Source organism: Sapajus apella, unplaced genomic scaffold (genome assembly GCF_009761245.1).
Source record: "Sapajus apella isolate SASKATOON/1434 unplaced genomic scaffold, GSC_monkey_1.0 scaffold46, whole genome shotgun sequence".
In the NCBI taxonomy this organism is placed as follows: Eukaryota; Metazoa; Chordata; class Mammalia; order Primates; family Cebidae; genus Sapajus; species Sapajus apella.
This window is the reverse complement of record NW_022436986.1, coordinates 13,101,170-13,117,832: the sequence shown is the minus strand read 5'-3', so window position 1 is coordinate 13,117,832 and position 16,663 is coordinate 13,101,170. Positions and strand designations below refer to the sequence as shown.

Here is a 16,663-nt window from a genome sequence, read left to right as displayed (position 1 = left end):
CCACAAGCAGTATGCTGGGAAATGAAACTTTAGCTGGGTCCTATATTCTCAGCCAAACACTTCCTCTGGGTTGAACCTGACAACTCGGAAACTGCTTGCAAAGTAGAAAAGCCCCAGTGGCAGGGACATATGCTTTCCCAGGCATAAAAAGAAAGGGACTGAATCCAGCAGTGAGCAAGCGGATTCTCCCACCTGCACACTGCCTCTCATGTCACTTTGGCCACTGGTTATGTCATCATTTTTGTTTAATCACCACCACTGGGATTTTTCTGTTGGTTGTTATTTACGGTTAATAAAACATGTTAACAAAAACGTGTACAGCATTTGGATATGCTTTCCCGGGACATACAACCAAAATGTATAAATTTATTTCTTCAGAAAATAATTGCAGCTACAAAGTTATTTCTGGCATCTTATTCTCACATCCACACTAATTTATTTTTATGTTTTTGTAGAGATGGCGTCTTGCTATGTTGCCCAGGCTGGTATTGAACTCCTGGCCTCAAGAGATCCTCCTGTCTCAGCCTCCCAAAGTGCTAAGATTATATAGGCATGAGCCACAACACCTGGATCTGGACTCTTCACAATTAAAAAAAAATTCTTTTTTACATACCCATCTTTTCTGAGTACATACTCTCGGCTCTAGCAAGGCTAACGCAGGATTCCTACCTCTGAATCATGGCTCACTCTTGTGACTTCTTCCAAACCTAATACCCTTCCTTCTGCTTGTGTAAAATCCTCTCACACAGAACAGAAGGAGAAGAGAGCCCTATGAGTCATAAGTCTCAAGACAGTTTGAGGGATTTTTATCTCAAGTACAATTGGGCTAAAATACTAGCTTCAGCTCCAGGGACAGAAAATTTGAGGTGGGCAATAAGAAAGACAAGGAAAAATTCTTTCTTTTAAAAAATATCTGAAATTAGTTGTTTTAGATGATTCAGCTAACGACTGACTGTATTTTTCTGCCAAAGAATAAAGTAGATTTCTGCTCTTTTAGATACTTTCCACAAATGAGGACTGGAAGACTTGAAGTAATCTCCAAGAAGTTCACCCTGAGATGTGAAAGTCAGATGTGGAATTATGAAGCAAACTCCAGTGTTGCTGGGAACTAGCTCTGAATAAGTTTAGTAGTATACGTTATACTTCTGATGAACAATGTTTTTGTTGGCATGGGAAGAGGGAGATGGGTTAGTTGACTAAGTTCCCAGGACATGGAAAGCCTACACTTAAAATGTTTTCATCCTTGGCACAAAGGATGATATTAGCCACAAAACTATGGCTAATTCAAAAAGTCACAGAAATCCCAGGCAGGTTGGTTTCTTGGGAAGTGTCTATCACATGACCTTTGAGTTCAGAGTGGTGATAATTTTGGGGTGTTGCTCTTTGCCACCGATGCAGAGTCTTAACAGTTTAATCCTTACAGATTTCCAGATAATAACAGAAGATTCAGGGTCTTCAATGCCACTTCGCTCCACTGAAGTTGCAGTCCTCTAAATCTTTATAGTAGAAATATAGTAACTATTAAAATAAACTTTAGGCTACATTTTGATGTAGAAATTCTGATGTCAAAAAGAGAAGGTTAGTTAGTAGTATCTGGTCAGATATTTTGAGACCAGCAGAACCTGTTAAAAATTATAGTCAAGCCATTAAAATTATGCCTTACATCACATGTGCTACAAACAATGTAAATTTTTGTACTTTACAATTAATTATTCACTTGGGAGTTTCCATTTCATGATTATCATTTTTAAAGAAACCACCTCGTTTTTTTCTTTCAATCTGATTGCAATTGGAACCTGTGTGGATGAACTGATGCCCTAGCAACTAAATGGATCCTCTTAAAGGTTGAATTTTATGTCTGACCTATTTAGAGATCTGAAAAGCTTCTCTTCAAAAATAAAGCATCTCAGATTTTAATTTTTAGATGTCAAGCATTGCTGCAGCCAAGGTTAAATGAGCTGATAGTTTGGAGCTAGACTCAACATAGTTCTTAGAGAAGATTTTCCTTTTAAGCTTAAATGTAATTCATGCACTAATATTTTTAAAGCTTTATTTAATACCTTACATTTCAAATATGAATAAAATAATATATTTAGGTCAAGTTACATTTTAAGTGACATCTAGGAATATTCCATATGTTAAATACAAAGGCTTAGAATGCCACTTATTAAAGACTGGATTAATCTCATGGGTATTGCTGTATTTATACCCCCAATCATCTCATGTATGGCATGAGTTAGTGAAGTATGATTCATGGGGCTTCCCTTTGTTCTTGTACATAAAGTTTTATTGGAACACAGCCATGTTGTTTGTTCACATATTGCCTATGTCTACTTTCATGTTAGAATGGCAGAGTTAAGTAGTTGTGACAGACACTATGTGACCTATTGTGCTCAAAATATTTTCTGTCTAACCCTTTTTATAGAAAAAAAATTGACAATAAGCCAACACAGAAAGACAAATACTGCACATTCTTACTTCATATGTAGAAGTCAGAAAAGTTGCTTATAGAAGTAGCAAGTAAAATAGTGGTTACTAGAGACTGGGAAGGGCTTTAGGGTGGTTAATAGATACAAAATTACAGCTGGAGAGGAGAAACAAGTTCTAGAGTTTTACAGCATCATAAGATGACTAAAATAAACAACAACTGATTGTATACAAACAGCTAAAAGAGCAGATTTTGAGTGTTTCCAACACAAAGAAATGATAAATGTTTGAGGTGATGGAAATGCTAATGACCCTAATTTAATCATTTCACATCGTATGCATATATCAAATTATCACACTGTATGCTACAAATATGTATAATTATTATGTATCAAGTTGAATTATTTCTAAAGGAAAAAGTTTGCCAACCTCTAATATTTAGAAAAACTGAGTCTCACATAATGAGTCTCTTCTACCAATATATTGTTTTAAAAGTCTGATGGGAAAAGTTTTCAGGTAGAATAGAAAGTTCTACTCACTGCCAAGTTTGGTGGTTCAGTTTATCGCTATATCGTCTTTCAATCTGAATTTAACTGCAACCAAATACTGTATATTGACAGAGACACAGAGAACAAATTAGCCCACTCTAAGATCAATGATTGTGTGCACTTGCTCCAAGAAGCAACTCTGCTAACAGGTGACCATACTAGAAATGTTCATCTCTCCAGCTCCATCATACTTCCTGTAGCCTTCTGAGGGACTGACAGGCTTATACCCAGTCTCAACCTTCAGCTTCCCACCCTATACAGAAGGTCTCATCATGCAGGGAACCATGACAACATGTAAAATGCTCTTTGTCAAGGAAGATCTTTTCATCTTGGCAGAATAACTGTGTCAGAGAGTTTATGTTAGAGTATTCCCTAAGGTTTCATCTTCAGATTGTCTTTTGATCTGTCTCTCAAGTGGAAGTGAAATAAACTCGTCTTGTGTAATTTGGTTAACGGAGTTAAGATATGTTTGAAGACACAGTACAGTGACCAGAAATGGAAACTGTGATGCCTCCAAGATATCATTGGTCCATCAAAAGAATAAGTATTTAATAAGTGACTACCTAACTGTCCATATTGGAAAATTAGGGGACAGAAAAAAAATAGCATATCTACAAGTATAAATAGAGACCAGGAAGATGAATGATAGAAGAGTAATCGGAGTACAGGTTGGGGCCAATGAAAATCAACCCTTAAAGGAAGTGAACTCTACAGAGAGAAGCAGACAGGGAAGAAATCCCTCTAATTTCCCAGCAGCACTTACTGAAAGTGAGTAGAAGAACAAAGGAAGACAATAGATGCTTAGGGTAATAAGCAGAGAGATAGTAGGAATATCGGTATCTGCCAGTGAAGCCACTGTGCAGTGGAGAAAGCATGACTAAATGGTGAACGTTGGATGCGATGCTGAGGACTTTGATATGACAGACAATAAGTACATGTGGTTCCTTGATGAGAAATGTCTTGATAAAAACAGTTTGTCAAATATTATTCTAGAGTTTAGAACAGAAAACCCGATTGAGATTTATTAAAAAAAAATAAAAAATCAGTGTAAAAGGAAATTGCAAAGCTCCTTACAACATTTTCCTATTAAATCATGATATCACAGACTTCTCTTTTGGGTGGACTCTACCCAGTTTTGTATTATAAATGGAGGGGTATCACAATCAAGTGTTCTTTGTGTTTTCTCCGGGTGGCCAACTAAGGCATGGGCCAAAAAAACAAAAAAACACTATGTTGCCATCATTCACCTTACTCACTTTGCACCTGGTCTGACTTGTTTTGGTCCTAAATGCATCATAGTAGCTATTTTCTAAAGCAGGCAATTCCATAGCATAAGTGCACAGATAGAAGAAACAAAATAACTTATTAGTCCAGGAGAAACCAGAGGGAGGAAAAAGATGGAATGTCACCACTGGCTTGCTTTGTTATAAAACATATAGTTGAATGTTAAGTTACATATCCATTGCCCATGTACTGTGTAGGTTCTCAGACCTAAAAGAAATCTCATAGCTAAACTATGCTGTCCTAGTTTCTTTGTAATTTTATAGCTGTGTGTGTATGTGTATTTTTCTGTACTGAAAGCAGAGACTTGGAAACAGCCTGATAAAAGCCAGTCCTGTGTTGTATATGGCAGAAGGAACACAGTAAATACAAACACAGCAGAGCATTTCCCTTTGATGACAACCTTATTGTCTCCCCTTAATGCATTGTTTAGAATAGCAATTACGTGTCATTTCCCATTATCTTATACACAAAACCAATACCATACAGCCGTTGCTTTTCTTTCCAACAACTGATCATCATGAATATATAGAGGATTTGTGTGTTGGTGAAACATGTCAAGACTGACAGCTCAGAGCCTAAGAGCACGGTTGACGCAAAGAACAGGTGTGTCCAGGCAGCTGGAGTGAAATCTCCCCTCTACTTTCTCATTTTTGCTTTCTCTGCTTTCCTCCCTTAAAGTGATTCCCTCTGGGTTGGGAGGGAAAACAGCTTAGAAAGAACCTCTCTTTTCAGGCTGTTTCCCTCTGCCAGAGAAGACTGGCTCACTCTCAAGACGGCAAGCATTTGACCACTGCAAAGAGCAGTGGGCATGTCAACTTGTTTTATTCACATCCTCACTAGGGAATCAGAAAGCCAAAGATACAATGGTGATTTTCCTGTTTTATGGATCTTGACTCCCCCCAGGCCTGCAACACATTTTTAGTTGGTGTGTTCACATTGTCCTGGCATCTGCAGTGTGGGAAACCTTAACCAAGAGCCAACAGCCCCACAGCTTCTCTCTATTAAAATGTGCAATTGGATTTCACATGTGTGTTTCAAACACCATTCAAGGAATAATTTACAGGCTACTATCTAGCCCCACAGCTGTTTTTCCATCCTGTAGACTAAGCTGTTTCTAGGAATCTACCATCCGGCTCCTCAGCAAATAGTCTTCTACTTTGGGGCTGCTCAGCCATTCTGGGCCATGGAAAACTATTCAAAATGTATAGTAAGGATTCAAGAAAATACCTACTGAATGAACAAACTATTAACTATTCTTTCCACAGAATTATTCATTCATGTGAATCGCCTTCTTTATGTTTACCCCACCTTCGAATCAGCTTTTGTGTCATCAAACTAATCACTGCTGATCCATTTATATAGATTATTTATATACATTAGAACAGTATAGGACCAATCACTTTTGTGTAGGCCTCACTAAACTGTTACCACCCAGAGCTTTCAGTTACTATGTTGTTTCTTAAGAAGAAAAATAAGAATCAGTTTTATATATTGCAAATTATTTCTCTATGGCCAAACAAAAACAGGCTGTGTTATACAGAGGACTACTCAATATCACTTTGTCATATTTCTGTGATACCTACTAATCCCCACAGTCCATCCTCCAAGAATCTAAAATCACGCCACAAACAAGTTAGGCCTGAGGCTTAGGGTGGTGATTAGCTCAAATGTAAGCATTAATAACATCATCTGAACAGTTGATTTTAAGTTGTCGGCAGGCCAGAAAAATACTATACTCATTTCTGATTCTTCTGTGCATACTACAGCCCTTGGCAGAGAGTACAGGTTCAAGAATTTATTTGAACTCAACTCTTCTCTACGCAGAGGATGATGATCCATGCAGAGAATGATGATCCACACAGTGGATGGGTTTAAAGGAATCCCTTGACCTCTGACTGAGACTCACCCTTCAAGGGAGAAAGACAGAGGAAAAAGAAGGTATGACTTTGAAAAAATGTCCCAGCAAAAGCCTTTGCTAGCAATGGCACTGAGATGAATCTATTTCATCCAAGCAGCTCCAAAAATGTAGCTTCCATGTCAGATGAAAACAATTAATTAAAAATCACATTAATAAAGATCTTATAATTTGGGTCAAATTAGATTTTGCCCTTTTGGTTGCAATCTATCAACCTTTCCTGGTAAATAGAATATCCCAGGTGGAAAGGGGACATTTTCTTTACCCTTCCACAGGTACTCTCACCCAGCCCTAGATGCATGACTCTAAATTTTCCCAGAAGAAAAAACAAACACCATAGGCTTCCTTCCACATTTTAAACTACTACACAGTAGCTAAGGAGATTGTGTAGTCACTTCATTACAAGTCGTGGCCATCATAACAAGCCTTCTTTGTTAAACAGAAGTCCTTTAAGGCAGGCATACCAGTAAGAAGCTATGGTGTTGAACACTATAAATGATTTGCAAAGGAAAGTCCACCAAGCCTCAAAATTTTTTTAAAAAGCAGCCTTTCATCTTAGGACTTACCATTTCATTTCCTCCTACAGGTGTCTGCTCACAGACCTCATGAATAAAGATTATTCATTTACTTTTTTGATAATCTGAGAATTAGACCATGTTGACAAGCTAGGTTGTCAGATCATCAGGTTTTCTGAAGAGTGTCTTGTTTTAAACGCACACATTAAAAATCACCAAAATTCCTACTTGTTATAAATGATCCCAAAGTCCATAATTGCCAACAAAGGATGAAAAGTACAAAAACAAAATGACCATTTATTAAATACCTACTATGTGCCTGATGCTGTATGAGGTATTTTACATGTGTGTACCTTTTCTCATTAATCTCTGAAGATAATTGGTTGAGGTAGGTATCACTATCCAGTTTTAAGATGGGTACAAGAAGCTTGCCCAGGAAAACGTGACCACCATTGAGATTCAAATCCAGGCTTCTGTTCTGCTTTCTTTCCAGTCCACTAAGCTCTTCCCAAGAATGTAACAGTAGACCTTGGGAGACAGTTGTTCCTTGACCTGGGAAGTACTTAAACTGATGGTGATCAACTGGCTATCGCAGAAGGGGTTCAAGAATTAGAAGGGGCTGGAAGACGGCAGCTCTACCTCGAAGAATCTGCAGACTTCCTCTACTTCTCTCCTAAGTAGCTGATTCTGCAATCAACTGAGGTGAGCTGAGAAATCAAAACAGGTTTGCTTCTGGGTCTCATGAAAACAATAAACTATCCCTTTGCTTACTATGCCATATCTGTAGGCCCCAAGGTCTGGAGTCTCACTTTCTCTCCCTTATGGCTTTGGCCACACTGCTATCGAGGAGACCCTCTCCATGGCTTCCTATATTTCTTCGCAAACTCTAAAACTAAACAGTAAAACTGTCCTCCCAACTCATGCCTCCTTAGCATACTTTAGCTGTAAGAAATCTCTATGTCGATGGGCATTTGGGTTGGTTCCAGGTCTTTGCTATTGTAAACAGTGCTGCAATGAACATTCGTGTGCACATGTCCTTATAGTAGAACGATTTATAATCCTTTGGATATATACCCAGTAATGGGATTGCTGGGTCAAATGGAATTTCTATTTCTAGGTCCTTGAGGAATCGCCACACTGTCTTCCACAATGGTTGAACTAATTTACATTTGATAGACTGGACAGGGAAAATGTGGCACATATACACCATGGAATATTATGCAGCCATCAAAAATGATGAGTTTGCGTCCTCTGTAGGGACATGGATGAACCTGGAAACCATCATTCTCAGCAAACTGACAAAAGAGCAGAAGATCAAACACCGCATGTTCTCACTCATAGGCGGGTGTTGAACAATGAGAACACATGGACACAGGGAGGGGAGCACTACACACTGGGGTCCGTTGGGGGGAAACAGGGGAGGGACAGTGGGGGGTGGGGAGTTGGGGAGAGATAGCATGGGGAGAAATGCCAAATATGGGTGATGGGGAGGAAGGCAGCAAATCACGCTGCCACGTGTGTACCTATGCAACAAACTTGCATGTCCTTCACATGTACCCCAATACCTAAAATGCAATAAAATAAATTTTAAAAAATCTCTATGTTACCCCTAAGGTATCACGTGGCTCAGTCAGACACATTTCCCCACTCATTCACCCTTTGCATTTCTACTCTAAATTCTGTGTCATTAATGTACGTATCTATCACCCCAAATGCTTCACAGCACACCTTTTTTTTAGAACAAGACAGGATATAAATAAAAACGAACAAAGAAATCGGCCTGGTACTCCATTCGCTTTCTTTCTTGAAACCACAGTGGAACGATCCAACTCAACAGACTTTTTCCACCAGCAACGCTCCCATGAGCACTGATGGCCATTTTCATCATGGCGTCACACAGATGCTCAACAAGTTCATTTCCCCTTCCCACTCCAATTTCTACACCATTTCAACCTTTTCACATTTCTTCCCTCACTTGAACCATCATATTTTCACATAAGATTTTCCTCTAAAAAGAATGATTGGCAATAAATCCCAGCCCACCTCAACCCTGAGTGGTTAATTCCAGCTTGGAAGCCCCTTTTTACCATTGGAGTCTTCCACTTCTTCGGCCGGGGTAGCCTTTTGGGAGGAGTGGTGGGTGTGTGAGGAGAGGAGACTGACGATCCGTGGCCTGGGGAGGGTCAGGGCTTTTCCGTGGACTTTGAGGGAGTGTTCCTTCAGCTGGCTGATTGTCATGGTGGAGAATGAGCACCAAGAACACTTGTAGGCATGCTCACCTAGAAGAGGATGGTGACAAGAAATAGAACAGGAAGAAGAGGGGAGAAGGGTTTAAGGTCAGGGTGGAAACAAGATAACACAGTTAATTCATTGTCAAGAAGCGCTTCTCAAGCTTCATGTTCTATGAACAAACCCTCATTAACCAACAGCCTGCCCATTCCCACAACCACAATGCTCCTTTGGAGTTGAAACTCTTTCATGAACTCCAGAATTTAGTGAACTGGCCCTTTTTCATTTTGGGCTCTACTTACAGGGGTGAAGCTATAAACTGATTCCCCAATAGGAGGTGAAACCCAACTGCCTATGAAACCTCCTTCAGAAAAAATTCCAATCCCTCTTCCTCCCTCTCTACACTAGAAATGACCATGTTAGGTTTCATTCAAGGTTGCCTTTTTGTCAGTCACAGAAAATAATATGCTTAATTCTTATTCCAAAGATCTATTAGTGGCTTTTTAAGCACAAAGTCATTCAGTGCAAGCTCTGTTGTGCTATTCTATTCTATACTTCCTTGCTAACTATACATGTTCTTATCCCACATATATACATTTTTGGACCAATTCACAAACCTCAGCATAGGACTCCATTTCCCTAGCTGGCCAATAGCACAGAAATGGGTAAAAATAAGTCATAACTCATTTCTCTAAGGAAGAGAGCTGTTATCTGTAAACATGGAGGTTTAGGGGGTACTGTGTGTGTGTGTGTGTCTGTGTGTGTGTGTATCTACAATATTCTTCAATAAAGAGTGCCTCTAAGTAAAAATAAGCACTATTTTAAAAATTAATTTTATGCCACTGAAATATAACACAGATCACCATGACCAAATTAAGTTAGAGTGTGATTTACCTTCACCATATGTTACCTTTTAAATTAATTACATTTTAAGAACTAAGAGTGTGAAGCGGGCATGCTTAAATTGTTGGACATACATACACTGGTAAGATCAATTCAGAAAGCCATTTTGCTTTTAAGAAAAATAGACTTAGAATTGCTCATGTTTCTGCTGGTTGCGGTGGCTCACGCCTGTAGTCCCAGCACTTTGGAAGGCCAAGGTGGGCGGATCACCTGAGCTGCTCGGGAGTTCGAGACCAGCCTGACCAACACGGAGAAACCTCGTCTCTACTAAAAATATAAAATTAGTTGAGCGTGGTGGCACATGCCTGTAATCCCAGCTACTCGGGAGGCTGAGGCAAGACAATCACTTGAACCTGGGAGGCCAAGGTTGCAGTGAGCTGAGACTGCACCACTTGCAATCCAGCCTGGGCAACAAGAGTGAAACTCAATCTCAAAAAAAAAAAAGAAAACAGAAATAAGAAATGCTCATGTTTTCCAACCCAGTAATTCCACTTCCAAGGCTAATAAAAAGATATCCTTTAATAAATGTAAAGCTTTACTTAGAAATATACATCATTTATGCTTGAAAAATATATTAAATAACCTAAATTTATAACCATAAGAAACGAGTAAATCTGGGCATAGCCTATTGGTAATTTATTTTATTCAATTAAAATAAATTCTTGGAGTTTATAATAACATAAAAAATGAAAGTAAATAGAAAGACTAAATATACATATTCAATTACATTAGAATTACAACTGTTAAAAATAATTACAGAGAAAATGACTGAAAGGAAATATATGAAATGTTAACAAGAGTGGTGTTTAGATAAAAAGATTATGAATGACAGAATTTCTTCTTTCATTTCCAAATTTTCTCTAATGAATATGTATTTTTAAAATTAATTTTTAAGGTGACATTTAAAAATCAGAGAAGAGAAAACAGAATCACAAAGTTTAGATAACAAGATTATGAATGACTATTTCTTCTTTTATTTCTAAATTTTCTCTAATGAACATGTATTTTTAAAATCAATTTTTAAGGAGATATTTAAAAATCAGAGAAGAAAGAAGAGAAAACAGAATCATAACGTTTTGTGGTCCAGTGAAAATGGACAGAGCTGTGGTCTAAGGATTAAACGTGAGAAAAACAGATATTGGAAGATAATTCTTTGTCCTGCTTTTAACCAAGATTATTACTTTTCTGCCACCATGAAAATTACTAAATGTGTTCACATGTGAAGTGACCATGGCATCCAAGTTCTGTAATTAAGCATTCCTCTCACCACTCATGACCCTCAGAGCTTGTATTTCCAAAGAAGTCTTGAAGAAAACCACAGAAAACTTGAATTCCCCAACATCACAAAGCACAAGTCAGGGTCCAACCAAAAAAGTCAGAGGACCCAACCAGGAACACCAGTCAGTTGTATCTCTTTAGGAGTGAGATGAGAATGCTGAGCATGCTGTTTACTATACACAGCACATACACAACACTGTATAGAATACTACTCCTCTCTTTATTCTGATTTTTCATTTTTTTTTTAAATGGAAGCTTGGTTGTGTGAACCTTGCTGGTGGCTGTGAGTCACACGACCTGAGAGAGAATTCAAATCCAGATGTTTGAGTTAGCATATGTTACCTTTTCTCCTTTGAAATAAAATAATCCATCTAGAACAGACAAGATGAGTCAAGAGTCTTTCACAAAATGTACTGGCTTTTTCCAAGCCACGCTGCACTTAGTGGCTCAAAGCCATGTCATGGAGGCCAAGGTTCCAAGGTATGTCAAGAGCTGGATTCCACTGCTCCCAATCTCTCTTACTGGATGCTCTCTTCTTGCCAGCCAGTGAGCATAGGGGGGCCAGTTTGCTGGGTCAGCTCCAAAAGCAGACACTTTAGCTTAATACGTTGGCATCAGTGTGCAGTCTCTGATGCTCTCTTAAAGTCTTTCCCACAGGCCACATCATCTCCCAGCTCTTGCTAGTAAAAGTGCATTTGACAAGATTAAGGCCTATGGGCAAAACTCACCAGGATGGTGTCCCAGCTGGATAATTTACAATATACACAAGTTAGAAAAGAGAGATTTGAACCCTGAAGCCACTCATACCAGGGACTTCAGTAGAAATTTCTCAGAGACAGAAAAATAGGAAAAGATAGAGAAAAAGCCCCTATAGCTAACTTCTCTCTCCCATTCCTGACTCCTAATGGAGCTTGGGGCAGCTGGGAGCCCTGGATAATGTTACTGCATTAAGTCAGTTCGACAAAATCCAAGACTCAGAAAATAGTGAAGAGACATGGTCCTGTTTACACAGAATATGAAGAGCTGGCAATAGTGAAAGGCCTAGGTTCTGAGCGGTTCTTACAACACTGTTCAAAGTGTTGCCAAGAGTGACACAATGCTTCCCCTTTAGGAGTATCGTAGGACTAAAGAAGATGCACATAACACGCCTAGTGCAGAGCCTGGTAGGTAAGGAATGTTCATGATGCATCGGATGTCAACAACAGTGGTCTTCAGATAAGATTATAGATGACTGACCATAGTTCTTCTTTCATTTCCAAATTTTTTCTAATGAACAATGAGATGAAACTACAAAATCACAGAAACCAGTATAGCTCCTGGACACTCACAACCCCAAGTCAGCTTCTATCTTATGCACAGAAATGTATCTAAGGGTATCTCTTGAAAAAATCTCACACATCTTGAGTTCCCTTTGTCCTTTGTAACTTCTTAAGATGATAACTTTATTTTAGTTGGGAAGTCTTTTTAGTAGATACAATGATTCTTGGCAATTGCATCAGAAAGTTTAGGCAATTTAGAAATTTCTGTAAAAGTCACCAACAGTCTAATTCTAACCTGTTAGTGGCACGAACAGACAAACCATGACTCGGGTGACACAGGCTTTGTATTATTTTGGACTTAGGTGATTTTGTTTAACTTTTACTTTTTTCTTTATTCTTCTTTACTAGGTGAAAACGAAACTGAATACGCATCCATCACAAGAATAACATTCTCAAGTGTAAGGCAAGACAATATTTCGCTCAATAAAGACCATCAGGTTTCAAACTCAGAGAATGTTAAAGAACTTGTGCATTATCAATGCACAACTCACCAGCATGAGCTTTGAGTATATGTGTTTTCAGCCGGCTGTTATAGGAGGACTTGAAGGAGCAGAGTTTGCATCGGAATGGTTTATGGTGTCCGTGGTGGGTTTGCATATGGCGATCCAAACTTGATGTAGAAGGGAAACAAAAAGAAGAATGACAAAATTAAAAACTGCATACAGCATTTGCTCATTACCTTTTTCCAGGAATCCCACTTCTAGGTCATTCAAAGTCCTTCTGTTTACTTTCCAATAATGGCATTTATCAAATTAATTAATTAATTTTCAAGAGTTGTACCTACTCTAAGAGTACAAGGAGCTAAAGGAAGAGATCAAGAGATTTTTTTGTTTTGGATTTAAAGATATGGCAGTGGTAGCAGATCATGGTAAGAATCTTTATTGTCCCTTCTTAGAGCTCTGATAACTGGAAGAGTGTATCTAAAAAGAGAAGGTACAATATGGGTGAATTCAAGCTTCCTGCCAAGCCAGTGAGACTGCCTATCAATTAGTCTTCTAACTTATTCAAATAACAGAATGGGAATTAGAGAAATTTAGCATTTGAAAAGAGCTGACTTTCTTTTGGAATTCTAATTCTACTTTCATTGTGAACACTAGAGTGAGGAAGGGAGGTTTCAAAGTGGCTGACCTTCTTGCAATGGGCTGTCTTGTTGCCAGGGTCTATATTAATATGGAGGCACAGTACAAGCATGTTTAAAGAAGTCACGTGATCAAAAGGCTGCACATATCTTCTGATACACACAGCCATGTTTGCTGTACGTCTTCCAGAGGCAACTTACAAGGGAGTTATTTAATTAGAATGAACCCCTAGTACTTCATAATAATTATTAGTCTAAAAAAATAATAAATCTACCAAACTAGGTATGGGAAGAAGTTCTCATTTGTATCAGTACTCCAGAGAACTAAATTCTATTCTAAATGCCTCATGTGGGAACGGTACTGCTTACCATTTCAACATATAATGATCTTCTGAGCTCCAAAGCAACATTTTCAGTTGCCCCTGGACAGCTCCCTCTGGGTGTCCTTTAGTTATCTTAAACTCAACCTGTTCTAAACAAACCCATCAGAGTATTTTCCACAAAACAAATTCTCTCCTTCATTTCCTTATTTCTATAAATGGCATTAACCGTTCTCCCAGTTGAGTAGACTGGAAACCTAGGTGCCATTTGTATTTCACTTTGTGAAATACATGCATTAGGTCAATTTTTCCAAGTCAGCGAATCCTTCCCTTCAATCATTCCCTAACTTGTTGAACTAGCTACTATTATTGCTTCTTAATTCTTTGCTCCCAGCACCCATTATTTTTTTTTTTTTTCATCTCAAGAGCACAAGCCATGGAGTCAGACTACCGGGGATAAAACAGTAGCCATTACTTACAGGCTGTGTGTCCTTGGGCAAATTACAATCTGTCTAGTGTTTACTTGTCTTATTCATAAGATGATGATCATAATGGGGCCATACCTTATAGGAGTGTTTTCAGAATGAAATTAAGTAATACTTAAAGGTACTTAGTACAGTGCCTGGTATACAGTGAGATGCAATAAATGTTAGCAATTATAATTATTTTATTAATTTGACTCTTCCTTTTACCAGTAATTTAGATTATAAAATTTCCTGGCACTTAAAACTCCAAATATGGTCTCCTTTAAAGTATTTAGACCTTATCTTTCACTACTCCTTTACATGTAACCTAAGGATTAGTCAAACTGAACCCTCAGCTAGGTCCCCAGTCAGCTTCATGGTCTCCTCCCCGAGTTGCTCCTCTACATTTATGTCCTTTCTGCATTATTCAACTCCTATTTTCCTACTTTAAGACTTGGCCCAAATGCCCCTTAAGCCATAAAGCCTACCTGACTCTTTCAAAGTTGATGTAACAAAGTGGATGTAACATTTCCCTTTTTTAAAACATCATAGTATTTTACTGATATTTTCAAAGATGAGCTTTATTCTGCTGAGTCAGTGGTTTTTATTTTATTTTATTTTATTTTTAATTTAACAAACCAACCCTAGACCCTATGTTCCCTTAGGTGACAGACCATGGCCTGTGTCTTTATATTTCTTAAAAGCACAGTACCTAAGACAGGATACATTCAATTATTCACAATTATTTACTGAAGTTCCACTGTGTGTCAGACATTGTGATAGATGCTATTCAATAAATACTTCATGAATTGAAGAGAACCCTACAAGTTTTATGCCAATGTATGCATCTAATGACAAAGATTAGATACTAGGCTCCATATAATAATAAAGTGTTTACAATCCATCGTAACCCTGTGAAAACACCACCTCCTTCTTCTGTTTGACAACCACTAACTGGCCCTTTATGTTTTGTAAGAAGCAAACATTCTGATCATTTACTCATTAAAAAATTTTTTTAAAAAAAGCATGTCAGTCTTAGTCACCTTTATCCAAGACTGTCCAAATGCATTATTGAATATTTATCTCTCTTTTACACAGCTGAAAGAGAAAGGCAACAAAAAGTTCTTAAAACCACCCCTTTCCAAGGCCCCAAAAAGCCTTACGCACCTATTCCAAATTTACACTTTCAAAGCTGCGATGAGTAATGGGAAGCCCCCTCTCCTCAATCACCCTTTATGTTAAGCAAATCTTTGGAACCCACGAACTTCCTTACCTTTCAAGGTCTTCTGAAAAATTGCAAGCAATGTTTCTTTGGTCACATGGGTTCATAGTCCTAATTTTACCTCTTTAGCAATTCAGTTTTCCAAATGGACTTTACTTCCTCAAGCAATGATTAGATTTTGGCTGAATGTTTGACAGATGAATCAGGAGACTCATCTACTGTCCATAGCTGCATTTTCCTTTGGGCAAATCATAAAATTCCTCCAAATCTCATTTTTAAAATGCCTCCATTTGCCAAATCTAACGCCATCCAATCAATCTCCTGTCCTCAGCCCCATTTTACAGATGTGGTGACTGAGGCTCCAGGTAACAACACAGCAGTAGGTGTGAACCATGAGTGGGGCCTTCTTACTCATCCAAGCTTCTGCTTTAGCTTACTGCCTTCCACTATGACATCTTCTCCCAGTAACCGCTAGTGACCCCCTCAATAGCACTTACTTGTGCCTGAAAGCAGAAACAAAGGAGCAATACTGGCAGCTGTACTTGTCCTCGCGGGTAAACATGGCCAGGGCCAGGTGGCTCCTCTCATGAGAACGCAGCCCCTGCATGGACATCAGGACTCTGTCACATTGACTGCAATGGTATCCCCCCGGCCGGGTTTCATCCTCCAACATTCCATCAAGCAAGCAGTGTTCACCATCCACCCGGCCCACCAGGGCGCCACTGGCGTCTTTGGCTGCTTCCAATCCATCCAGGAACAAGTGGGCAGGGTCATCCGCCTCCTGCTAAGAGAACCACACACACACACATGCCCCACCAACAAAATAAATATCCATCATCATTGCCCCCAGTTTTCTTTTTCTCCCTTCATTCTCCCAAACTCAACAGTGTTTCTTGTCAAAGCTTCCTCCCCTGCCTCTCTGGCTACCCCTAGAGGGAGAGCAAGCCCAACTGTCATTCTTCATGCAGTGGAGGTGATTTTAGGATAACATATCTGGACACAGGTTGCTACTGTTTGGGAAATGTGAACAAGGGGCTCTCCCACTCTGAAGAGAGTTTACTCACTTCTTCCCCATCTTAAAAGAAAATTCCACCTACAATCCCATCTAAGCTGACATAAAGTTGGGATAGGGTTGTGGCTCACAGAAAAAGAGGGAAAGAA

General features: G+C 38.8%; 1 protein-coding gene across 4 annotated transcripts in view; it reads right to left on the bottom strand.

Annotated features, from left to right (window-relative positions):
- Positions 1-16,663, bottom strand: part of ZNF462 (zinc finger protein 462) — a 152,977-nt gene that overhangs the window by 66,703 nt on the left and 69,611 nt on the right. For all 4 annotated transcript variants that reach the window (XM_032240276.1, XM_032240279.1, XM_032240278.1 and 1 more), the window contains exons 5-7: positions 16,000-16,103; positions 12,910-13,028; positions 8,777-8,968 (exon numbers count right to left, since the gene is read on the bottom strand). In XM_032240276.1, the coding sequence (XP_032096167.1) occupies positions 8,777-8,968; positions 12,910-13,028; positions 16,000-16,103 (415 nt within the window). The remainder of the gene's footprint in view (positions 1-8,776; positions 8,969-12,909; positions 13,029-15,999; positions 16,104-16,663) is intronic.